This window comes from Equus przewalskii, chromosome 5 (genome assembly GCF_037783145.1).
Source record: "Equus przewalskii isolate Varuska chromosome 5, EquPr2, whole genome shotgun sequence".
In the NCBI taxonomy this organism is placed as follows: domain Eukaryota; kingdom Metazoa; phylum Chordata; class Mammalia; order Perissodactyla; family Equidae; genus Equus; species Equus przewalskii.
Window position 1 is genome coordinate 37043100 of NC_091835.1, and position 25308 is coordinate 37068407.

Genomic DNA, 25308 nt, shown 5'->3' on the forward strand with positions numbered 1-25308 from the left:
TTAGGTATTGTAATAGACTTAATGTTTTATTTTCCCAGCATTTTTACCCCAACTCACTTCCTATGAAAAGGGGCTCCTTTCTTTAGAGGACTTCTCTTCCCCAATTCTGTGTGGCTCTATGGGGTTGCCAATGGCAATACTGTATCACCCTGGCCTCTGGGTGGTAAGAATGACTCAGGTCTTGCCTATCACAGTATTCTGGCTACAGTGATTGATTCAGAGGTAAGCTTGTGAGAGAAAGAGGAACAAAATACTTCTTCAGAAATTCCGAGGGGCCAGCCCCATGGCCGAGTGGTTAAGTTCACGCATTCCGCTTCAGTGCCTCGGGCTTCACAGGTTTGGATCCTGAGTGCAGAACTAGCACCACTCATCAAGCCATGCAGAGGTGGTGTCCCACATAGCAGAACTAGGAGGACCTACAACTAGGATATACAACTATGTACAGTGGGGGGCTTTGAGGAGGAAACAAAAAGAAGAGGAAGATTGGCAACAGATATTAGCTCAGGGTCAGTCTTCCCAAAAAACAGAAAGGAAGAAAAATTTCTATAACATAGATTAAACTTTTTGTCTACTGCAGTCATAGAGCTGGAAAAATATGGATAGAGGATTCACAGCTGCCATCTTCCCTACTACTTGAAGGAAACCCTGTGTGCAGTGGGAGACAAGCAAATAAGACTAAAAGATTGGGGAAAATGAGACCTGGCAACATCAAGTCTCTAATTCCAGGCCATAAAGTCTTCGGAGTTTCTCTGGTTACTTCAGTTCTTTCTTCATGTCAGTTACCAAATCTCTTTTTTGTTTCAGTTGGTTTGATTTGGGTTGGTCATTGGTCCAGAAATTATCCTCTCTAATTTAGACAGCCATGCATCACTTAATCACCGGGATACATTCTGAGAAATGCGTCATTAGGTGGTTCTGTCATTGTGGGAATATCATGGAATGTACTTACACAAAACTAGATGGGATAGCCTACTATCCCAGGCTATATGGTGTAGCCTATTGCTCCTAGGCTACAACCCTGTACAGCATGTTGTACTGAATACTATAGGCAATTATAACACAATGGTAAGTATTGTGTATGTAAACATAGGAAAGGTACAGTAAAAATATGATATAAAAGAAAAAATGTTAACACCTGTATAAGGCACTTACCATGAATGGAGCTTACAGGACTGGAAGTTGCTCTGGATGAGTCAGTGAGTGAGTGATGAGTGAATATGAAGGCATAGGGCATTACTGCATACTACCGCAGACTTTATAAGCACTGAACACTTAGGTTACACTAAATTTATAAAAAAAATTCTTTCTTCAATAAATTAAGTTTAGCTTATTGTAACTCTTTTACTTTATAAACTTTTTAATTTTTTAAAACTTTTTGACTCTTGTAATAACACTTAGCTGAAAATACAAACACATTGTGGGACTGGCCCCATGGCCGTGTGGTTAAGGTTCCGTGTGCTCTGCTTTGGCAGCCCAGGTTCACCAGTTAGGATCCTGGGTGCAGACATACTCCACTCATCAGCTGTGCTGTGGAGGCATCCCGCATACAAAGTAGAGGAAAACTGGCACAGATGTTAGTTCAGGGCTAATTTTCCTCAAGCAAAAAAAAGAGGAAGATTGCTTATGGGTGTTAGCTCAGGGCAAATCTTCCTCACCAAAAAACAAACAAACACATTGTACAGCTATACAAAAATATCTTATTTCTTTATATCCTTACTTTATAAGCTTTTTTTCTATTAAAAATTTTTTTTCTACTTTTTGAACTTTTTTCTTAAATACTAAGACACAGAGACACACGTGAGCCTAGGCCTACATAGGGTCAGGATCATTAATATCACTGTCTTCCTCTTCCACATCTTGTCCCACTGGAAGGTCTTCAGGGGGAATAACACACATGGAGCTGTCCTCTCCTTCGGTAACAATGCTTCTTCTGGAACACCTCCTGAAGGACCTGCCTGAGGCTCTTCTTGAGGAGCTGTCTCTCTCTCCAGAAATATGTCCATGGTGGTTTGTTTGGTTTGTTTCTTTTTTTCATCATTGATTTCCTTGTAAGCATATAATACATCATGAACATTCCTTTCTATTAATGAAAACCTTTTGGTGTTGGTGTCCATGTTTTCCAGCTTTTTAAGGAGCTTGTTGAGGTCTACAAAAGCTTCTGCTAAACACTTTACTGTGAATTTTCTTGAGGGTTCTTCTCCTACAGTTTTTTTTCTCTTGCCTCTTCTTTGCTCTGCATCTCTGTTCCAGTTCCAACTGGAGCAACTCCTCACTAGTTAATTCTTCAGGAGCCAGTGTCTAGGAGCTCCTCAATGTCATCCTCGCCCACACCCAGGTTAAAACTGTTTGTCATCTCAACCACAGCCTTGTTGATTTTTACAACCTTCTCACCCTTGGCAAATCCTTTGAAGTCATGGACGAACTTCTTGAGTGTCTTCTTCCAGATGCCATTCATGCACTCCTTGGTGACATCACCCCAAGCCCAAGCAAGGTGTTTTTGTTTTGTTTTGTTTTTAAAGATTGGCACCTGAGCTAACATCTGTTGCCAATCTTTTTTTCTTTTTAAATTTTTCTTCTTCTCCCCAAAGTCCCCCCAGTACTAGATTGTATATTCTAGTTTAGGTCCTTCTGGTTGTGCTACCAAGCAAGGTTCTTGATGCAATCATAGATGTTGTAATTCTTCCAGAATGCATCAGTGTCTTCCTCAGTAGCAGCAATAGCCTGGACAAAGGTCCTCCTCAGGTAATAGCACTTAAAAGCTGAGTTTTTGATCCATTGGTTGGATCAAAGAGGTGGTGTTTGGAGGCAGAAGCACCACTTTGATATTGGGATGAATATCACCAATAAAAGGAGGATGTCCAGGAGCATCATCAACAATAAGCAAAATCTTGAAAGGTATGTTATTCTCCAAACAATACTTCCTCATTTCACTGGCATAGTGATGCAGCAGGGCATCTTGGAAGAGAAGCTGGGTCACCCATTACTTCTTATTGCTCCTATAGTGCAGTGACAGTGTGTGTTTACTGATATGCTTGAAGGCCCTGGGGTTCTCACTGTGCCAGATCACAAAGGGTTTCAATTTGTAGCCTGCAACATTGCCCCCAAGGAAAACTGTTTTCCTGTCTTTAAAAGCCTTGAAACGGGGCCAGCCCGGTGGCGCAGCAGTTAAGTTCGCATGTTCTGCTTCTTGGCTGCCTGGGGTTCGCCAGTTTGGATCCTGGGTGTGGACATGGCACCGCTTGGCAAAAGCCATGCTGTGGTAGGCATCCCACATATAAAGCAGAGGAAGATGGGCATGGATATTAGCACAGGGCCAGTCTTCCTCAGCAAAAAGAGGAGGATTGGCAGTAGTTAGCTCAGGGCTAATCTTCCTACCCTTGAAACCTAGCATTGACTTGGCCTCCTTATGGGTCAAAGTCCTTTTAGGCATCTGTTTCCAGAATAGGGAGGTTTCATCCATATTGAATATTTCCTCTGGCAGGTAATTTTCCTCCACAATCAGCTTATCTCGAGTTTCCAAAACTTCTTCAGCTGCCTTCACATCAGCACTTGCAGACTCACCACTCACTTTCACATTATGTAATGAATAATGATTTTTGAATCGTTTAAAATCATACCACCCAGAGCTAGCAGTAAAACTAACATTGTAGCGAGCCAGCCTGGTAGCACAGCACTTAAGTTCACACGTTCTGCTTTGGTGGCCCGGGGTTTGCTGGTTTGGATCCTGGGTGTGGACCTACGCACCACTTGACAAGCCATGCTGTGACAAGCGTCCCACATATAAAAAGTAGTGGAAGATGGGCATGGATGTTAGCTCAGGGCCAGTCTTCCTCAGCCAAAACAGGAGGATCAGCAGCATATGTTAGCTCAGAACTAATCTTCCTCAAATAAAAAAAAAAATTAACATTGTAGTCAGGTCCAGCCTTTTCTGTCAACATCATAAACAAACTTTTTGCTTCAGCTGTGATCATCATGGTGCTGAGAGGGATATGCTTCTGTGTCTGGTCTTTATTCCAGGTCATTAGAAGATTCTCCATGTCTCTTTCTCAAATTTTTCTTAGTCTCTTTGCCTTCAATGAAGTAGATCCTTTAACAGCTTTTGTCACTTGTTCATCTTCTTCAAGATTGTAGCTATGGTGGAATAGGATATGCCTGACTGGCGAGCAAGAACCATCACTGATTTTTTGCCTTTGTAGTCCTTAAGCACTTTTAAATTTGTTTCCAGGTCAATCACTTAACATGGCCTCTTACTGGCAACAATGGCAGTGGCCTTTGTATGCTTAGGGGCCACGATGAACAAAACAACAAACGATTAAATCAAGTATAAAAGAAAATGATGCCTTCAAGAGATGCAGTAAACACGAGATGGATGATGCAGCTGCCAGCATTACACAGCATACTGTTTTACAGTAAACTCTTTTTTTAATAAGTAGAAAGAGTACACTCTGAAATAATGATAAAAGGTATAGTATAGGAAATACTTGGCCCTGAAAACCCTATGAATAGCAGTGGAGCGTTGTTTGATATAGTGCCGGAAGATGAGAGAATGGCACAAAAAGACCAGGCTGGGTTCCGTTCTGCTGTCCACAGGGTCACCAGGAGTCGGAATCCACTCCATGGCACTAACAACAAATGGTAAATACATAAACCAGTAACATAGTTGTTTATTATTGTTATCAAGTATTATGTGCTGTACATAGTCGTACGTGCTGTACTTTTATACGACTTTCAGTACAGCAGGTTTTTTTACACCAGCATCACCACAAATGTGAGTAATGCATTATGCTACAATGTTATAATGGCTACCACATCACAAGGCAATAGGAATTTTTCAGCTCTATTATAATCTAATTGGACCACTGTCGTATATGCAGTCTGTCATTGACCAAAACATTCTGTGGCGCATGACTGTACTGTAGATGGCTTTCAAGTCTTGCCATTAAAAGGACACTGTGAAGAAACTCAATGTAGACGCACATTTTTTTTGCATACTTGCATGTTCTTTTTCCCCATTAAGATACATTTCCTGAATAAGAGTTGCTGAGTCAAAAAATATGCAAATCTGAAAGGCTTTTGATGTGTATTGTGAAATTGCCCTCAGAAAGGTTGCCTAATTATGTTTTCTCTAGAGTGTGTATATCCCTATTTCCATACAGTTATAACAATACTGAGTAGTATTAATTTCTTTAAATTCCCAGTTAGATAGAAATATACTGCTTTCCTATTGATACTGCTTCCATACCTGTGTTCCCAAACATGCCTTAATAAAATAATAAAATGAGAAAGAAAAAAAAAAGGATCAAATGGGGATGGGAATTTGGAATGAATTCAGAAAAAAAGGGAGGAGTCCAAAACGTGTTCTGAGAGCTTTACCACTGTGAATACCCAGCCCTGGTTTTTCCCCTCAAACGGGTATTATGGACTGGCTGAGCCAGTATGAATGTTTCAGGGAAAAATACATTTGAGGAAGTTATGAGAAGCCCTACCCTGGTCTACACATTAGCCTGAGGCCCCAAAAGGTGATTGGCTGGAGCATCAGTCATAGCTCCACACCCTCCCTGGGGGGCGGTTAATATATACGCTACAGCAGGGGAGTAGACCTCTAGTTCCTGTTCGTGAGGAGGCTATCCCACCCACAAAGATGTGGGCTCAACTCCTTCTAGGAATATTGGCCCTATCACCAGCCATTGCAGAAAAACTCCTCCCGTAAGTGCTGGGTGTCAGAGTTGATTCGGGGCAGATGGCTTCTTTGTCTCTCTTTCTGAAACAGAAATACGGATGAGAGAAGATAACTTCGATTTATTTTAATTTCCTTTTCATCTTTTCGCTTCTTTGGTTCCGTTTCTACTTTACCCAGAGAGAAAAGCTAAGGCACCAAGAAGAAGCTTTTAAAAAAGATAATATTAAAATGAGTAGATTCCTTGTGCCTTGTTCTCTGTAATGGAACGAGTTGCCTCCTTGGTACCCTAGGCATAGGTTCTCAGTGATGGTCTCCTAATGGTGGGAAGTTTAAGGCTGTGCACTGTTATTTGTTACTGTCTGCTCCTCCCTTCTAGAAAATAAGGTTCATATAGGCAGGGGCTTGGTGTGTTTAATTCGTTGCTATATGCTGTGTGCTTAATTTTTCATTGAATGGATGAATCATTACTGCCCTGAAATCCGTTTTCTTCCTTAACAGAAACTACCTGGTGACATTACCTGCCACTCTTAACTTTCCCTCTACTCAGAGGGTTTGTTTGGATCTGAGCCCTGGGGACTATAATGTAAAATTTACCGTTACTCTGGAGACCAAGGACAAGACCCAGAAGCTTCTAGAACAGTCTGGAATGAAGAAGAGGCACTTACATTGCATCTCCTTTTTGGTAAGCACAGACTTAACCCCAGATCAATGCTTACTTTCCTGTTCTCGTCTCCAGGCACTTACCGTAAGCCAACTTTAAGGATAATTTCTGCTCTCTTACTTTTGCCACGACCTTTAAGCCTATCTCCCCTAAACATAATGTCAGTTCCCCGCTATAGCTCATCCGCAACTTCCTTAACTTTGGATTTCTTCTTTTAGTTCCTGACCTTAACTTCTTATATTATTGTTTCCATTCTTCCTGGCAGCAGGTATTGGCTCTACCCTCGCTACTCCATCTAACTCAGTTCATTCCTTTTACTCTCCCACTCTTGGGTTGAGACCAGTTGATTCTGTTCCCCCAATCTCCTACTTCTCCCCAGAGCTTCCCTCTTTTCATCAGGTACCCCCTCCTGCTGGTGGCACGGAAGAAGTGGCCACAATCCGGGTGTCGGGAACCGGAAAAAACATCAGCTTTGAGGAGAAGAAAAAGGTTCTAATTCAGAGGCAGTGGAATGGCATCTTTATACAAACTGACAAACCTGTCTACAACCCGGGGCAGCGAGGTAAAAGGCACACTTACGGATTAGACAAAAGACTGGGGGAACAGTTGCACAGACTCGTAAAAAGGGGCTTTGTGGTTTGGCGGTAGGCCTATGGGGCCAGGAGTGCAGAAGAGAGGAAGGTCTGGAGGGATGGAGTGTTACGGGAGTTGAATATATGCCGTGTTACGCAGGCAAAAGAAGAGTGGATAGAGTTGCTACTGTGTGTGTGTGTATGTAAAACAAAAGTACAAATTTCTCCTGGAACGGAACGTGGCGAGTGTAATTGGATTGCTGGGTCTGGTAGCAAGCTGCTTGTGTATGCATAAGAGAGCCTCAAGGGAATTTGGCTGAGCTCCTGTTATTTGTATTTGTTCTTTCTTCCTTAGAGGCGCATTCAGTTCTGAGGTTTCAAAGCCAGGAACTGTGAAGAGAAACTGTTTTGGGGCTTTCTCTCTCTTTCAGACTAGGTTTTTTTAAAAAAGTAAAACCTGATGGGGTTTTGCTGACTCAGAAGTATGTGTGAGTGGAAGAAAGAAAGATTCCGAGAGGGGAAAATCCCCTTTGCTAATGATGCCCGTTCCCTTTTAGTGCATTTCCGCATTGTCAGCCTGAACAGCAACTTTCTTCCAGTGAACGACAAGGTGAGAATGTAGTGGGAGGAGGGAAAGGGAAAGGAGCAGGGCCGACTCAGAGAGAATGGGGGAAAGAGAAGAGATTCTTCCCAAGGGTGGGATGTGGTGAGGCCCTCTGGGGTGCAGAATGCATGTGGGACTTGAAGTACTAGCCTCAGGGTGTTCACGTCTGAATCCTCCTAGCCTCTGTCTGCCTGAAGACAAGCAGAGATGTCTAGTTCTCAGCTGTGATAGCTTCACGTCAGTTAGGTTCACATTCCTGAGAGAGGATTACGTTCCCTGTCATTTTAAAAGAGTTTTTGCAAACTTCAAGATTTTCTCTCCAGGAATGACACCAACTGGAATGAACTGGCTTTGCAGTTCAGATATTAAGACATAATTCAGGAGAATATTTAACAAAAGGAAGAAATAAGAATATCCACCCCCGCTGTCTTTTTTTAGTATGGTGCAAGGCAATTTATAAAATAGACAATTCTCTTAAGGCAACATTTAAAAAATACGTAGGGTAAATACCAAGGGTAAAAAATGTGATAACATCTGGCAAATACTTAAATTTTCCTTGAACAGCTCAATCCCTAGAATTGTAAGCCTTAGAAAAGGTTTGATCTCCATTCAGGCCACATACTTCCAAAATACTTACCTCTCAGACACCCCCGCTGTCTTTCTCCTTCAGTCACAGCCCACGTATTCAAGTGAAAGTTTTAAAGATAGGAAAAGCTTTATTTTAGTTTCCATCTCCACGTTCTCAGAGATTCTGTTTCCTTTCCCCATGTACAGAGAAGCTATGAGCTTCTCCACCACTACAGGTGTACCTCGTGTTATGCGCTTCGCTTTATTGTGCTCTACAGATATTGCGTTTTTTCACAAGACCCTTCACCAGCAAAAAGATTACAACTCACTGAAGGCTCAGATGATGGTTAGCATTTTTTAGCAATAAAGTATTTTTTAATTAATGTATATACATTGTGTTTTTAGACATAATGCTATTGCATACTTAATAGACTACAGTATAGTATAGTGTGAATGTAAATTTTATGTGCACTGGGAAACCAAAAAGTATATATATGACTTGCTTTATTGAGATGTTTGCTTTATTGCGATGTTCGCTTTATTGCAGTGGTCTGGAACCAAACTCACAATATCTCTGAGATAAGCCTGTATTTTCTTTCTCAATTTAGAATCTTTTTAGCTTCTCTTTCCTCTCACTTGTATCCTTTATTTGTTAGTTTAGTATAATTTTAAGTACTTTTTTCTTTTCAGACTGTTGATTCCAGAGCTGAAAAGAGGACATGCTAGGATCAAAGTGTGGCCACAGCCAGTTATGACTTGTGTTAGACTCTACTGCCCCCTGGAGGCTGATCTCCTAACTACCCCTGCTACATTATCTTTGCTCAAATTAAGCGGGGTTACTGAGAGGTGCTCCATAGTTACTCTCTATTTCCCTTGTAAAATTACTCCTTCCTCCCCACTCCCTTCTTCTAGCCAGCTCCTCCCTCTAAGTTCCAATTTGAAACTCCAGTTCAAAACACTGAAATTAAACAAAAGGAATTTTACTAAGAAACTGAGGGACAAACATTATGAGTTTACAGAACACAATATTTTATCCTCAAGCAGCTAAAGTAGACTTGAGATTAGGTGACCCTGTCTAGTTTGGTTGCTACACCCGTTTGTTCAGAAAGCTCAGGCAGCTTCCAGCTGGAAATGCTATCTTCTTAGTTGAACACCTGTTTCCTTCCAGAGCTTGTTTCTGGCTCACTGGTGTGCTCCCCGATTCTTGACTCTCTGTTGAGAAAAGTACTTTGTCTTCTGAGGAAGTATTCTTTCTCTGGAATTCATAGCAATCCGTAGTAATCTCAGTGATATTTGCCTTCTTATTGTCTATATAGCCCCGGGTTTATGGAAGTCCTATTTTGCCTTGATCCTTGTCTCTCATTTTTGGGCTTTTCTGAAGAATTGGCATTACCCTTGATACCAAGGCTGATGTTTGTGTGTAGTGATGCTCTACTTCATCACTGCTTGGCATCACATGGTACTTGGCCCAAGAATCAAAGGCAAGCACCATCTTGATTTCCTTCTCTCTCCCTTCCAAGTGAGACCCAAACTTTGTACCGTCTCCGAGACCCCATATCTAAATTCCAGCATTCAATCTCATTTAGTGGCAAGTCCTTTTACAAGTATGTAATTCTAATTGGAAAACCATGAATCCCATAATAATACGGTGTCTAGTCATGTTTTTAATTATATTCACATCTAGACATTCTAATTATCTACTTCCTTGGCCATGATTTTGTAAAATTCTAACTACTATAGTTTAAAAAAATCAAAACATCTTATACAAACAGAAAAAACATAGCGAAAAGATAATTCTCTCATAGAAAGATTATCTTCAGCAGTTATTTTGTTTTCAACATTTTATTGTTAGAATTTTCAAACATAACACCAAGACTCAACATTTGTTTCATTTTGCCGTATATGTTTTAATCTATCATTTTTTTCTGAATCATTTAAAAGTAAGTTGCAGACATCATGTTACTCCTAAATGCTTTAGCATGCATCTTCTAAAAATACTATCTTTAATAATCATAATATTATTACACCTAAGAAAATGAACAATAATTATTTAATATCATTTAACCCCATTTTTCCAAATGACGTTGAGGTTTTTTTAAAACTAGGATCCAATAAAATTCATGCATTGCATTTGATTTTTTTTTTTTTAAGGAAGATTAGCCCTGAGCTAACATCTGCTGCCAGTCCTCCTCTTTTTGCTGAGAAAGACTGGCCCTGAGCTAACATCCACGCCTATCTTACTTTATATGTGGGACGCCTACCACAGCATGGCTTGACAGGCGGTACCATGTCCGCACTGGGATCCAAACTGGCAAACCCCAGGCAGCCGAAGTGGGATGCGCGAACTTAACCTCTGTGCCACGGGGCTGGCCCCTGCATTTGATTTTTATATCCTTTAAATTTATCTTAATCTAAAATAATCTCCTTTTTTTTTTTAATTTTTTTAAAGATTGGTGCCTGAGCTAACAACTGTTACCAATCTTCTTTTTTTTCTTCTTTTCTGCTTTTTCTCCCCAAATCCCCCAGGTACATAGTTCTATATTTTTTAGTTGTGGGTCCTTCTAGTTGTGGCATGTGGGATGCCACCTCAACATGGCCTAATGAGTGGTGCCATGTCTGCGCCCAGGATCCAAACTGGCGAAATCCTGGGCAGCCGAAAAACCTTGGGCCACCAAAGGAGAGCACGCAAACTTAACCACTCAGCCATGGGGCTGGCCCCCAACCCTTATTTTTTCATTATGTAGACTTTTGTTTTTTGAGACAGAGAGAGAAAGATCAGACTATGTGACTTATAGAGTGTTCCCCCTTCTGGAATATAACATTAACTTTTGAGGAAGCCTAGTTGTCTCATTGAATATTTGACTTTTTATTTGTCTGTTATTTCCTTATTATGTAATCTAACTTGTTCCTCTATCTTCTGGAATTACGTTTGAGGTCTTAATTAGGTTGAAGCTAAACATTTTTGGCAAAAATACTTATTAAATAATGCTGTGAATCTCAACTATGTCTCTTCAGGTGGCATATAATGTTAGGTGGGCCATTATTAATGATGATGAATTTAATCACTTGGTTAAGGAGGTGACGGCCTAATTTCTCCAAAGTAAGGGTACATCTTTTTCCCTTTGAAATTAACAAATAACTTTGAGGTGACACTTTGACACCTAGCTCAATGACCTGTCTCCCTCCAACTTAATGTAAAACCATTTTCTTCAGGAAACTAGACATGATCCTTTGATAGAACTCTTTTAAACAAAAAAAAATTTTTTGAAGTTGTTTTGCAATACTTGAAAGTAAGGTTGCCGCCCAGTGGCGTTCAGGCAGCAGGAGACCAGGAGACAGTTGGCTCCCAAGAAGAGGTTGAAACACTGGGGGGCCTCCAGGTGCTGACATCTTTTAGGGCGTGCTGTGGAGGAGCTCAGTCAGAGCACTGCGGGATGCTGAAGGGACTGAGAGTCTGTTTGTTCAAATTTTTTGGAGACTAATAATCCCTTTGAGGAAATCTCTTCTCTTCCCTCCTTCAGCCAATAAACCTTTGCCCCATTGTTACTTTTATCAGGGCACACAAGAACCATTTAGAAAGAAAGGAGTGGGCAACAGAAAAAGAAAGAGTCCTTTGTGAACTTCTTGGTTTCAGCAAGCCTATCCTCGTTGCTTATCCTCCTTTAACTCACATTATCTGGTTTTCCTTTTCAGTACTCCATAGTGGAACTGGAGGTAAGCAGAAGTTTCTTTTTCTTTTCTCTCATTTGGGGTGAAGTAGGAATGAGAATTGGGTGCTAAACTTTGATGTCAGAAACAACTCAGATTTTGGCCGAGAGCCTGAGACTCTGCCCTACCCAGAGGACACACAATTCCTCCTAAGCCTCTGCCTGCACGTTCACTCAGTCCTAAACCTCTGTAGATAGGACACCAACCTCTGCTGTGGCTAACCTGCCCACTCTCATTCCTGTAATTCTCTGTGCCATGCCAAGCTAGCCTTGGTTCTGTACTCCTCTTAGTCTTTGGTAAGGGCTATTGTTGAAGACCCTCAAGAGCTGAATATGACATGACTACCTGTGAGAAGTGCTTAGAAAGAAAGGGACTAGAAAGACAAATTCCCCACAGCATCCCCTCCATTTTTCTGCTAAATTACCTATCTTTCAGGCGTCTTATGATCAATCCCCTCAGTGTTGTCCTGTAATAGGGACCAAGAAGAGTAAACACTCTTTGTAATGTACATTCTAAAGCCTACTTTCTGAAACTGGTGATAACACCTTGAAGGACTCAGTCTGATCACTTGAATCCACAAGGACTTTTTTCTTCCCAAAGGAGGGCTGGACCTATAGGAAAACTTATCTCATTCAGTGGTAAAGAAAAGTATAAATAGCACAGGGAGCTGTTCTTCCTGGACACAGACCATGGCAGGTCATGAACAATGGGTGGGATTCTCTACCTGCTTTTTACTTCTTTATCTACTTTTTGCAGTGCAGAATGGGAATCAAACAGGCAGGCACATCATGAGGTTTCTTTTTAATGGACACAGGATCCGAATAGCAACAGGATTGCACAATGGCTGGAAGTGGTGCCCGAGCAAGGCATCGTCGACCTATCCTTCCAACTGGCACCAGAGGCAACGCTGGGCACCTATACAGTGACAGTGGCTGAGGGCAAGACCTTTGGCACCTTCAGTGTGGAAGAATATGGTAGGTGGGAGCAGGTCAAAGTGTTGGACATAATCTTGTCTCAAAATCAGCAAAGGTAAAGTAAAATCTTCTATGGGAAGGGATTGTTTACTCATTTTTGAATCAGTGCTAAACCAGCTAATAACTTCAGGAGTTTTACCTTAACAATGCCCCTTTAATTTAACTAATTAGTTGGATTACCACTGTTTTTTTTTTTTTTTTTTGAGGAAGATTAGCCCTGAGCTAACTACTTCCAATCCTCCTCTTTTTGCTGAGGAAGCCTGGCCCTGAGCTAGCACCCATGCCCATCTTCCTCTACTTTATATATGGGACACCTACCACAGCATGGCTTGCCAAGCGGTGCCATGTCCACACCCGGGATCCGAACCAGCAAACCCTGGGCCGCCGGTGCGGAACGTGCGAACTTAACTGCTGCGCCACGGGGCCGCCCCCGGATTATCACTGTTTTTATACCCTTCTGTTCACTACTTATATGGTCAAGTCCCTCTCCCATTCCTTTTCTATTTCTCTTTCCACTCTCTCCAGTGCTGCCGAAGTTTAAATTGGAGGTCGTGGAACCCAAGCAGTTATCAGTGGTGGACAAATCTTTCCTAGTAAAAATTTGTTGCAGGTAAGAATAAAGCTCTGGATCTGGTGGTGATTAAAGCTATATTGAGAGATGTGATGAGGGAGTGTTATGGGGAGAGGGATTATGGACGTAGTGGTTGAAACTTGGGATATTTTATGTAGTCTAGTCATGACTTCTCCAAGAACACATTTTCTAATTGTGTTTCTGCTCTTACTTTCCACTGCTCACTCAGTCAGTGTTATTGGTCTAGTGTCTACTTTGTGCAGAATTCAATATCGAATCCCATGGAGAAAATAGGAGTAAGGAAAAAGAAAGACACTGTTTCTGTCCTTTGGATGGTACTTATTGTGTAATGGCAATATTCTAAGGCTTTGAGTAAAGTAGGGAAGTGAAAAAGAGCTGGAGAAGGGTGGGGTTCCTAGATTACTTTCAGAGGCTGGAGTGTGGGAAGGAAGGAAAAGGGGTGTTTGGGGGAGGAGAGTTGGATCTCAAGTGAAATTTCCCAACTCTGACTCCTCGTGCTTTTCTGGGCTAGGTACACCTATGGAAAGCCCATGCTGGGGGCCGTGCAGGTATCAGCGTGTCAAAAGGCACATAATTACTGGTTCCCAAAGGCAGAAGAGGAACAGCTACTCGACAACTGCAGGAACATCTCTGGACAGGTGAGCAAATGGGATGCAGAAAAGGAGCTCTATTCACACGTCCTAAAGAGTAAATAAGCAGGCACTAATATAGAAGAGTGGTGAAAGCCCAAAGTAGAAAGCATTTCGTTTGATTATTACCCCAGTTCCAAAGCACAAAGCAGTCTTTTTTATCCTAAACAAATAAAGTCTTTTAGATTCTGCCTTGTACTAATCCCTTGGGAGATACGATTTTCCTATTCTACGGTTGTTTCTTTTCCCCTTGTCATATTTTGGAACTTCAAGGTTGTGACATGATTATATATGTGTGGGTGTATACTTCATGTTACAGGAGAGTTTTTCTATCTTAAAGATGGAGAAATTAAAGTATAGAAATAAGAAATTATTTCCTTCTACAGTACATTATGAAATGGAAGTTGAGATTGTTGTTCATCCTCTCTCTCTCTCTCTCTCTGATTGCCTCACCAGACTGACAAAGCAGGATGCTTCTCAGCTTCTGTGGACATGTCCACCTTCAACCTCACTAGTTATAGGTATAGCCACAGGATCAATATTGTGGCTACTGTGGTGGAGGAAGGGACAGGTAAGTGGGATACTCCTTGTTCTACTAAGAAAAGAGAATGAAAAAAGACTGTCCCAGGGACAGACCTCCTCAGAAGATTCAAGACCTACCCTCATTAGTGTTTGGGAACTAGTATTCTTAGTTCACAGTCAAAGGGAAATGCTCGATTCCAATCTGCCATCCACTACCTATTTCCCCAAAAGTTTGGAGAAGAGGAGTTGGTTTGGATCTTTGGCCAGAAATACATTCAGCTTCGTACTTCCAGTGGCACCATCCTTTCAGGGATTTTATGTTAAACATAAAATTGAGGATATCAGGTATTTAGATCATCATATGTCTGGTTTCCCTCTGCAGGAGTGGAGGCCAATACCACACAGGAGATAGACATTTCTTCACAAATGGGATCAATGAGCTTTGAAGACACCAATAATTTTTATCACCCCAATTTCCCCTTCAGTGGGAAGGTATGTTGAAACTTGTCTCTGCACAGACAAAAATGCTTAACCACCCACTGTTGACTCCTTCTTGTAGACATATAATAATGGCTAACTTAGCATTGTTCTAAGTACTTTATATGTGTTTACTTATTTAATCTTTACAATCCTATGAGGTAGGCACTATTATTGGCCCCATTTTACAGGTGAGGATCCTGAGGCATAGAGAGGTTAAGTGATTTTCCCAAGGTTATACAGCTGGTAAGTGGTAACTACCATCAAACTCAGGCAGTCTGCATCCCAAGTACTCTTAACTCCTTCACGGTGTTGCCCTTAATCCCCTGTGAGATATGCCTTGAATATTAACGTGACTTCAGTGCCCTTCCCAGTGCCAGCGGCTCATATTCTACTGTACAGATCTTTGAGTTTTAGAGCTGCAAGCATCTGGAGAAATCATCTAGTCTGGGCATCTGCATCTAGGCATGGTTAATATCAAACTTTCCTTGACAGAGAGCCATTTGTAGCTCCTTAAGCATTTTCTTTAGAGATTTTAAAATTTCTTTTGTTGATGCCTTCTTTCCGATGCCTAACAATCTACCCCTTTCTTCACTTCCCAAACAACTGGTCAACACAATAATGTTGTACATATTTAGATACGTTTATTTCTTAGTCATCCTTTCTCTAGACCGAGAGTAGATCCAGAGTTTCTTAGAGCCTAAGAATTATACAATTTGGGAGGGGAAGGGGAGTCTCTTGAAGAAAACAAAAGCGAAACAATGTACAGAACCTTGGAAAGAGCCTGTGCAAATGAAGCACCCTAAAGCTTCATTAGCTTCCTGGCAAATCTGCTTCTGCTCCAGGCTAATCTACTTCTGTTTGTTTCTCAGTTCTTCATAGATCCTAGTTTCCAACCCTTGAGTCACATTTACCTTTTTCTGAACTCATTCCTGAAGTGTACTCTTAGAGTTTCTGTGATCACTTCACTTTATGTCATACTTGAACCTACTCCAAACCTAATTCTAATGTCCTAATGACCTTCACCCCTCAGATAAGAGTCAGGGGCCGTGATGGCTCCCTTCTCAAGAGTCATTCAGTGTTTCTGGTGATTAAAGGCATAAATGGAACCACCAACCAGACCCTAATTACAGACAATGATGGCCTCGCTCCCTTCCAGTTGGATACGATTACTTGGAATGGGACAGACATTTCTCTAGAGGTAAGCACTGGGGAGGACCGGCTTTCCAGCAAGGAAGGCTTCCCTGAAGGAAAACTTCAAAATTTTTCTATTTCTCCCCACACATCCATTTGAAATTCCAACTCCCTCACTCACCAGTCCTGCTCTTCAGTTGATAAACACTTTTTCTTGGATCCTGTTTGTTTTTAATATCAATCAAATAAGGGATGCTTCAGATCAAAATTCCTATTTCTACTAATTCATCTTATAATTTATCCCCATCTCTATCTGATCCTATATTTGAAGTCAGAGTAGGGAGAAAAAAATGGTTCAGGGTCATCTTCTTCCTCCTATTTCCCTTCCCCTTTCCCCTATTACTCATAAAAATGGCAAAGAAGTGAACTTTAGAGTTTGGACAACTTATAAGGAGGGCTTGTATCAGTTATCAATTCCCACACAATGCTCTTAACAAACCACTACAAAACTTTAGTATTTTACAACAAGAAGCAGTTATTGCTCCTGCATCTAGGGTAGTCAGCTAGGCAGCTCTGCTGACCGTGGTGCACTTCCTTATATGTTTGTGAATCAGCTGGCTATAAGCTAGTGCTCCCCATGTCTCTCATGCTCCAGCAAACTAGCCCAGGTGTTTTCTCATGGCGATGATGAGATGCAAGAGCAAAAGTGGATGTGCAAAGGCTTTTCCAAGCCTCTGCTTATCTAGCATATGCTAGCATCCTATTCCCAACAGCAAGTCACATGGAAGGCCCACAGTTAGACTGAGAGGGCACTGTAAGATTACATGGTAAAGGATGTTGATGCAAGGAGCGATGAAGAGTTGGAACCATTAATGCAACCATTCAGCTATACTATTTAACTAAACACATATTGTTTGCATGGTGTCTAATTTAACTATTTCTTTACTCTTGGCATCACTCAATCACTCAGAGATAATCATTTTCAATCTTATTATCCTCTAAACCCAGTTTTCTTGTCTCTGAGATATAGTCTTTAATTTCTATATAATCTCAGTCATGCTTATCTATCTCGTAGGCATCAGATGTGTGAAGATATATCATCCTCAATTTTCCATCACTTGACAACTATAATTCAGCCCTTATTTCACTCCTTCACATCCCAAAATGCTGCTGCACATAACCACTATTAGTGGATTCCTCAAACATCCTTGGCTGCACCTCTAGTGACATATATATATGCCATTTTTAGGCAGTGAAGATTTGTGAGAGATCTACGTGAAAATCATAACAAATCCATGGGGTTAATATGGTTGGGGTACATGCTAAAAGGACTTTTTTCTCTCTCTTTTTCTTAGGGCAGGTTCCAAATGGAAGATTTGGAATATAAGCCAGAACAGGTGCATCATTACTACCAAAATGCCTACCTTTACCTGCGACCTTTCTACAACACAACTCGCAGCTTTGTTGGCATCCGCCCACTAAGTGGCATCTTGGAATGTGGCCAGCCGCAGGAAGTGCTGGTGGATTATTACATTGATCCGGATGATGTGAACCCTGACCAGGAAGTCATCTTCTCCTACTATGTGAGGCTGGGAAATAAGGATTGGTGAAAGTGTGTCAGGAAGAAAAGGGGATGAGGAGAGTGAGCCAGAGAAGGTGTATAGCCTGTCTAGATAGAGAGATAATACGAACCACATAGGTAATTTAAAAACTTTTAGAAGCCACATTAAAAAAATTAAAAGTTGAAACTATTTTTTAAAATATTTTTTATTTAACCTAATATATCGAGCATATGATTATTTTAACATGAAATCAATATAAAAATTATTAAAATAGATATTTTACATTCTTTGTTTCAGCTAAGTTTCAACTCTTTGAAACTCAAAATATATATTTTATTTTATTTTATTTTTTTGAGGAAGATTAGCCCTGAGCTAATGTCTGTGCCCATCTTCCTCTACTTTATATGTGGCACTCCTGCCACAGTATGGGGGACAAGTGGTTCATAGGTCCGTACTGGGGATCCGAACCAGCAAACGCCAGGCTGCCGAAGCAGAACGTGCGAACTTAACCACTGCGCCACTGGGCCGGCCCCTGTATTTTATTTTAAAGCAGTTTGAACTAGCCCATTTCAAGGGCTTGGTAGTCACATGTGGCCAGTGGCTACTGTATTGCATGGCGTAAGTATAAAAGATGGGGACAAATGAAGAATAAAGAGACTGTGAGAAGGAGCCCAGGGAAATTGTGTGAGGAAATAAAACAAAGAATTAACAAAAAACTGTTGCTGGCCAGGGCTGAAAGGGAGCTGGGTGAGTGAGTAGGAGGGAAGGTGAGGAGGGGATAGGAGTCAGAATAAATTTCATTCTGTGTTTCCTTGGTCAATACTTTTAATAGATGATATAGGGTTAAAATTAACATTGATAGCAGCCTTGTTGGAGGAATAAAATCACAATTTGTAGCCTGAAGGAAATATACAAAGATAAGCAGCTTTGCTGGTGGCCTTGGTGATAGTGAAGAATTAGACTCATGTAAACCTCAGGTTTGATGGTCGAGAGTCTCTTTATTCTCTTATCTTCTCAAAGTCTCTGAGAGACTTTCTCCCCACTGAATCATTCCAGTGTCTACTATCATTCAGTGTCTTCATCAAGCTGAAACAATCATCCTGACACAACAGAATGAGGAGGTGTAGGTGGAAAATAGCAAGTCAGAGTGATAATGCAGGCCCTGTCTTCAGGACAGAAGTGTGGGGAGGCCCAGGAGAAAAGCAGAGTTGGATTGATCCGTGTGGAAGGGCTGAGTGTCAGATGGCTGTCTGAGAAGCCGGCCATGCAGCCCTTGACTGGAGTCTGAGATGACAGCCCGCTTAGAAACAATTTCACTGAATTTAGTTTCAAGTGAGAGTGAACAGGAAGGGAGAGTTAGAAAAGGAGATTGTTCCTCCAGAGAGTCAAATGTCAGGAGGACTCAAGACAGTTTAAGGTACACTCACTTTCATTGCATTTTGAATTAAGTGATAATAAAAAAAGGTTGTAAGGGTGGATTTTAGGTGGAGGAAGAGTCATTAGGACTGTTGGCAGTGTCCGACATTTGACAAGCAAAAGATGCTCCATGAAGTATTGATCCAGGCTCTGGAACTGTGAAAGGAATGTCTCGTTATGGAGAGATGCAGGGATGCTCCAGAAGCAGGGTCAAGTCTAAATTCCCATAACTACTGTGCTGTTGATGATTTTTTTCTCTTCTTTAGTTAACAGGGAAAGGAAATTTGGAGATGGAGGGGCAGAAACACTTGAACTCTAAGAAGAAAGGTGAGTGTTCATGCTTCTGTTAGAAGAAAAAAGGATATTTTGAACTTCCAGGAAACAGGTCTTATAAGTAGAAACAATGAGAAGAGAACACTAACAATAACCATAGAAGAATAGGAAAATGAGAAGTAACTTGCACCATGAGGCCTGCATCTGGCCCAGCGAGAAGTGCAAACACATGTTGGATGTCATTGGTAGGTGGGTGTGCACTCTCACCCCTGTATATTCCCTCTTCTCTTGCAGGACTGAAAGGCTCCTTCTCTCTTTCACTGACCTTCAGTTCCAGACTAGCCCCTGATCCTTCCCTGGTGATCTATGCCATTTTTCCCACTGGAGGTGTTATAGCTGACAAAGTTCAGTTCTCAGTAGAGCTATGCTTTGACAATCAGGTAAAACGGCAATTGAGGAGGGTGAAGAAAAGATCTGGGTGTAGTGTGAGATCTTGCATATGCTGGGGTTGGAGATAAGGCAGGGGCAGGGAAATGAGAAGATAATATTGAAGTTGGATGTTGTATTGTGTTTATATCTTTAGTACATTTTGTTGAAATCTATCTCCTCCTTCTTTTTAAAAAGTCATGCTGGGAAAGCACATATATAGCTATTCCAAATATAACTATTCCATATGTTCTCTTTCTTTCTACTTTTTGTGTTTTAAACTTTCTACATCCTTCTACTGTGCTGCTCACTTTTTACAACTCTATCTTAAGACACTGGTTGTAAAGGGCTACACTTTACAAACGAAAATCAGTATGAAAGTGAAGAGTGGGCTGGATACCATAGTTGGGGCCTATCGGCTGATAACCCAAATTACATTTTTTCTCCTCCTCTCCAGGCTGACCTGATCTTCAAGTTATACTTTTCCCTTCCCCAGGTTTCCCTTGGCTTCTCCTCTTCCCAGCAGCTTCCAGGAGCAGATGTGGAACTACAGCTTCAGGCAGCTCCTGGTTCCCTGTGTGCAGTCCGGGCCGTAGATGAGAGTGTCTTACTACTTAGACCAGAGAGAGAGCTGAGCAACAGCTCTGTGAGTAGTCTTCTAATTGGATGGGAAGAAGGAGTTAGCAAAGACAATTGACTGCTTTAGAATAAGAAATGTATTTCAGGGAGTGGGAAAGACAGTCTTAGGGAAATAGTGGACCACCATAAAGTGGTAGAAAAACTGGTATGGAAATGAAGGTAGAAATGATGGTATGAGAAAGGAATGGTTAATATAGACATGGAGATAAGGAAAGAAGATGAAATAGGAGATAAGAGTGACAGATTATGCAAAAAGGGGAGGTAAAGGTTAAAATTTTAAAAGTAAGGAAGGGGTTATGGTGGAATAGGAAGAATTCTGGACTAATGAAGAGAAATAATGCAGGAGTAGTGAATTGTGGCACCAGAATCTGAAAGAAATTTCTCAACTGATTTCACTGTATTGATGGTTTATTTCCTTATCCTCTCTTATCTCAGGTCTATGGGATATTCCCATTCCGGCATGGTTACTACCCCTATCAGGTGGCTGAACATGATGAATGTCCAGCGTCTGGTCCGTGGGACTTTCCTCAACCCCTCATTAGGCCGATGTCTGTGGGGCGTTGGAGCGAGCATCCGATTATATGGAGGCCTTGGTTCACTGAAGGCACGGACCTTTTTGGGTTTTTCCAGGTAGATGTTCTTACCCATTTTGTTCTTATAGAAACAATGGTGGTGGGAGGGGGGAAAGAAAAGTCCATATCTAAAAGGCAAAGAGACTCATATGGACACAGACAGGGATGAAATCTTAAAAGAAACTCCTGATACGTAAGGTAGTCTCTCTTGGTCTTTATGCTTGAAGAAGTTGCCCAGGTGCATTGGAAGAGAACCACTGTGAGAGGCTGTACACGTAGTCCTCCTCTCTCTGTGGTCCCCAAACATTGATTTCCATGGGATCAGTCAAGAAGGAGAAAGAAAAGGTACACCAGAGGTCTCTTATCATTATTATTAAAAATAATACACCTATTTTATGAGCAAAAATTTGGGACGCTGTGGCCCAAGTCTGACCAGGAGGTCTCTGAGGTCAAGTACCATGTCTTGTTCAGTTTTTTATTCTCATTAATGCCTAATCCATCACAATGCTCAGTGTATTTTTGTTGAATTGACTGAGTTGATATGGTCCCTCTCCTCAGAAATTTCAGTGTCTAAATCAAATAACAAGAACACAGTGACTAATAATTAGAAGAAGCATTGAACAAGTTTAACAATAAAATAAGTGGAATACTATTCAACCATAACAAAGAATGAAATCTTGTCATTTGCGACAATGTGAATGGACCTTGAGGATATTATGCTAAGTGAAATAAGTGAGATGGAGAAAGACAAATGCCATATGATCTCACTTATATGTGGAATCTTTAAAAAAACACAAGCTCATAGATACAGAGAACAGATTGGTGGTTGCCAGAGGTGGGAGGTGGGTCAAATGGGTGACTGTGGTCAACAGGTATAAACTTCCAGTTCTAGAATGTCAGTCATGCAGATAGAATGTACGGCGCAGTGCCTATAGTTAATAATACTGCACTGCATATTTGAAAGTTGCTAAGAGAATAGATCTTAAAAGTCTTCATCACAAGAAAAAAATTTTTTTTGTAATTATGTATGATGTTGGATGTTAACTAGACTTATTGTAGTGATCACACAATGAAATAAGTTTAATTGAAAGCCCTTCACACTAGCAGGAACAGAAGTGAACCAATCTTGATGCTGCATATTAGGTAATAACCACCAGTCTCCTATTAACCATAATTAATAGGAAAAGAATGTTTTGGTTCAACCCTTTGAGGGTAGAATTCCTAGGCTGTAGCCCTTGTAGTAAAGGAGGGGACTTAACACTTAATTCTCTGGTCTCTTTGGTGCCTATCAGGATATGGGCCTGAAAATTCTGTCCAATGCCAAAATCAAGAAGCCAGTGGATTGCAGTTACTGGTCTCCAGAATACAGCATGGTAACAGGAGGAGGTAAGCTACCTCTGTGGCTTATGAATTCACTGAGATGTTTAGAATCATGGAAGTCCTAAAGCTCCTTCTTTGCTTCCTGTTCTTGCACTGAGTCTCTAGCCTTAGAATGATAATGGGTTGTGGGTCATAGATGCAGGCGGTTTCCCCTCTCTCTGGGGGGTGCTTTTGAAGCCTGAAGTCCTTGTCTATTCATTCCCTGGCCAAGCCTCCTTGTCTGTCACTTCCTCCTGATGGCATTATGACTAGTCGGTTCCTCAGTGGTCCTTCTTCCTTGTGTCTGACTGGATGTTCTCTGCTTTCCTCTGAATTTCTTGCTGATAGTCCCTCTGCCTCAATTTATCTCACAACAGAAGTCTTCTGTTTCCCAAAAGTCCCTTATTCTTGGTCTCTTTAGCAAGTGATAAAATTCGTCCAGTGGCTTTTGAGTCATCCTCTTCATCACTTCAGTCAGAGGATTCTCAGGTCCGCCAGTACTTCCCGGAGACTTGGCTCTGGGAACTGTTTCCTATTGGGTAAGTGATGCCTCAAAGGTACAGCAAGATTATACAGTGTGGAGTCAGCAGAGAACTCAAAATCAAATAATTTCTAATGAATCTAATTCTCAAGCCAAGAAAGTTTAGTAGGGGTAAGGAAACCTGTTTCTTTCCCTGAATTCTTAAACAAACATATACAATCACTCAAAACAAATTCACCCATCTTCACATTTACACAGTGCATCACAGATTCAGAGGGCACTGGTCCCTTTTTCAGATATTTTTCACACAGGTGCCCACCCACACCTACTCCACCCCCAGATTCCGTCATCCCCCTTCTCCCATATTTGTACATCCTCATTCACCCGAAGATTCACACTCTGAGGTTCACAAGTTCCTCCAGTTCAGTTGCCTCTGCTTTTTCACCCATGCACAACAAAAAAAATTCACTTCTGTAGATGAATTTGTAGCTTAATTCCCAAATGCTCTAGTTCTCCTGCTGTCTGCCTCACCTGGGTTCTTGTGTTCTCACAGTAACTCAGGGAAGGAGGCTGTCCACGTCACAGTTCCTGATACCATCACTGAGTGGAAAGCCATGACTTTTTGCACCTCCCAGTCCAGCGGCTTTGGTCTTTCACCCACTATGGGACTAACTGCTTTCAAGCCATTCTTTGTTGATCTGACTCTCCCCTACTCAGTAGTTCGTGGAGAATCCTTTCGTCTTACTGCCACCATCTTCAATTATCTAAAGAACTGCATCAGGGTAAGAGCTGGGGTTACAAGAAGCAAATGTCAGCCCTGGAACCACAGCCCCCCGCCATAATTTTGTCCCTAAACTGGAAGAATACCAGTTTTCCCTGGGAAAGTGATGAGATGTCAGTGTCTCCACCCCCAAATTTTCCTAAGCCTCTATGTGCCATCTCCTTTTCTCATACCCTTTATCTCTTAAATATGCTCTTCAGGTTCAGACTAACCTGGCTAAATCAGATGAGTACCAGGTGGAATCGTGGACAGACTCTCAGGCCTCCAGCTGTCTCTGTGCTGATGAAGCAAAAACCTATCACTGGAATATCACAGCTGTCAAATTAGGTAACAGAAGGAATTGGTAGATGGGCAAGGAAAGCACAGAGCGAAAGCTCAGTGATTGAGAACTCTACCCTTTTCTCTGCTGCATTTGCTTTGTTTCTTCTTTCCTCTTCTTTTTATTTGCCGCTGTTTCCCCCCTCCTAAGTTTATGTTATAAATAAATAAAGAAATACTCTTTGATAGATGACCAAAAAATTATCCAGACTGGACTATTTGAGTGTGAAAGGGGGAGCTTTTGATATTTATGCCGGGACAAGGGATATATGGTCATGTTACTAATCCAACGCTTACTGTGGGCCAGGCACTATCTAACTGTTCTATGTATATTAACTCATTTAATCATCACAACAACCCTATCAAATATCATTTGCTCTTGGATTAAATCCTTACAACTCAAAGTATGGTCTTCAGATGTATTAGTTATCGACTGCTGCTTAATAAATTACCCTAAAACTTAGCAGCTTAAAAGAACTAATGTTTATTATCACACAGTTTCTGTGGGTCAGTAATCCAGGTATAGCTTAGCTGAGTGCCTCTGGCTCAGGTCTCTGAAGTTCTAGTCAAGCTTCAGCCAGAGCTGTGTTCTCCTCTGAAGACTTGACTAGGATCCTTTGATCCACTTCCAAGCTCATTCCAAAGCCTCTTTTCGTCACAGGCTGTTATACTGAGGCTGTGGTTCTTGGCCTCAGCTGTTGGCAAGTGGCCTCTCTCCACTGGGCTGCCTTGTGACATGATAGCTGGCTTCCTCCAGAGGAAGGGGTTCAAGAGAAAGAGTGCACCTGAGACAAAGAATGCAGTCTTTTTTATAACCTAATTTCAGAAAAGACATTTCATTACTTCTGCCCTATCCTCTTGCTTAGAAGTGAGTCACTATATCCAGCCCACACTCATTGAGAGGGGATTGCAGAACAGCACATATATCAGGATTCAGAGATCATTGGGAGCCAGTAGAGGCTGCCTACTACACTGGACCAGTGTCATTGACATCACCTGGAAGCTTGTTAAAACTTTAGACTATAGGCCCCACCCCAGGTCTACTGAATCAGAGTTTGTATTGTAACAAGATCTGCAGGTGATTTATATGCCATTAAGTTTAAGAAGCACTGGTCTGGATGGAAAGGGACCTCATTGGTACCTCTGGGAATACAGCTAATGCGTCCTTTCTTTTTCTTTGTTTTCAGGTCATGTAAACTTTACTATTAGTACTAAGATTCTGGACAGCAATGAACTCTGTGGGGGCCAGAAGGGGTTTGTTCCAGAAAAGGGCCGGAGTGACACACTCATCAAACCAGTTCTGGTCAAGGTGAGTATTCTGTGGGCCTAGCTTCAGAGGCAGAGACAGCAACCAACCCAGG

The 25308-nt window shown here is 41.5% G+C and overlaps 1 protein-coding gene across 5 annotated transcripts in view; it reads left to right on the forward strand.

The window, feature by feature from the left end:
• Positions 1-25308, forward strand: part of A2ML1 (alpha-2-macroglobulin like 1) — a 74289-nt gene that overhangs the window by 31945 nt on the left and 17036 nt on the right. For 2 of the 5 annotated variants that reach the window (XM_070620661.1, XM_070620660.1), the window contains exons 2-21: positions 6179-6362; positions 6741-6903; positions 7471-7523; positions 11778-11798; positions 12607-12766; positions 13292-13376; positions 13870-13996; positions 14444-14558; positions 14892-15001; positions 16020-16187; positions 17476-17703; positions 19365-19425; positions 19666-19811; positions 20294-20443; positions 20872-21066; positions 22301-22394; positions 22789-22906; positions 23402-23630; positions 23830-23956; positions 25135-25256. In XM_070620661.1, the coding sequence (XP_070476762.1) occupies positions 6327-6362; positions 6741-6903; positions 7471-7523; positions 11778-11798; positions 12607-12766; positions 13292-13376; positions 13870-13996; positions 14444-14558; positions 14892-15001; positions 16020-16187; positions 17476-17703; positions 19365-19425; positions 19666-19811; positions 20294-20443; positions 20872-21066; positions 22301-22394; positions 22789-22906; positions 23402-23630; positions 23830-23956; positions 25135-25256 (2508 nt within the window). In that variant the 5' untranslated portion in view covers positions 6179-6326. Of the gene's footprint in view, positions 1-5514; positions 5707-6178; positions 6363-6740; positions 6904-7284; positions 7524-11777; positions 11799-12606; positions 12767-13291; positions 13377-13869; positions 13997-14443; positions 14559-14891; positions 15002-16019; positions 16188-17475; positions 17704-19364; positions 19426-19665; positions 19812-20293; positions 20444-20871; positions 21067-22300; positions 22395-22788; positions 22907-23401; positions 23631-23829; positions 23957-25134; positions 25257-25308 lie in introns of those variants that run through there. The other 3 variants (XM_008540421.2, XM_008540422.2, XM_070620662.1) reach the window with 3 other exon arrangements.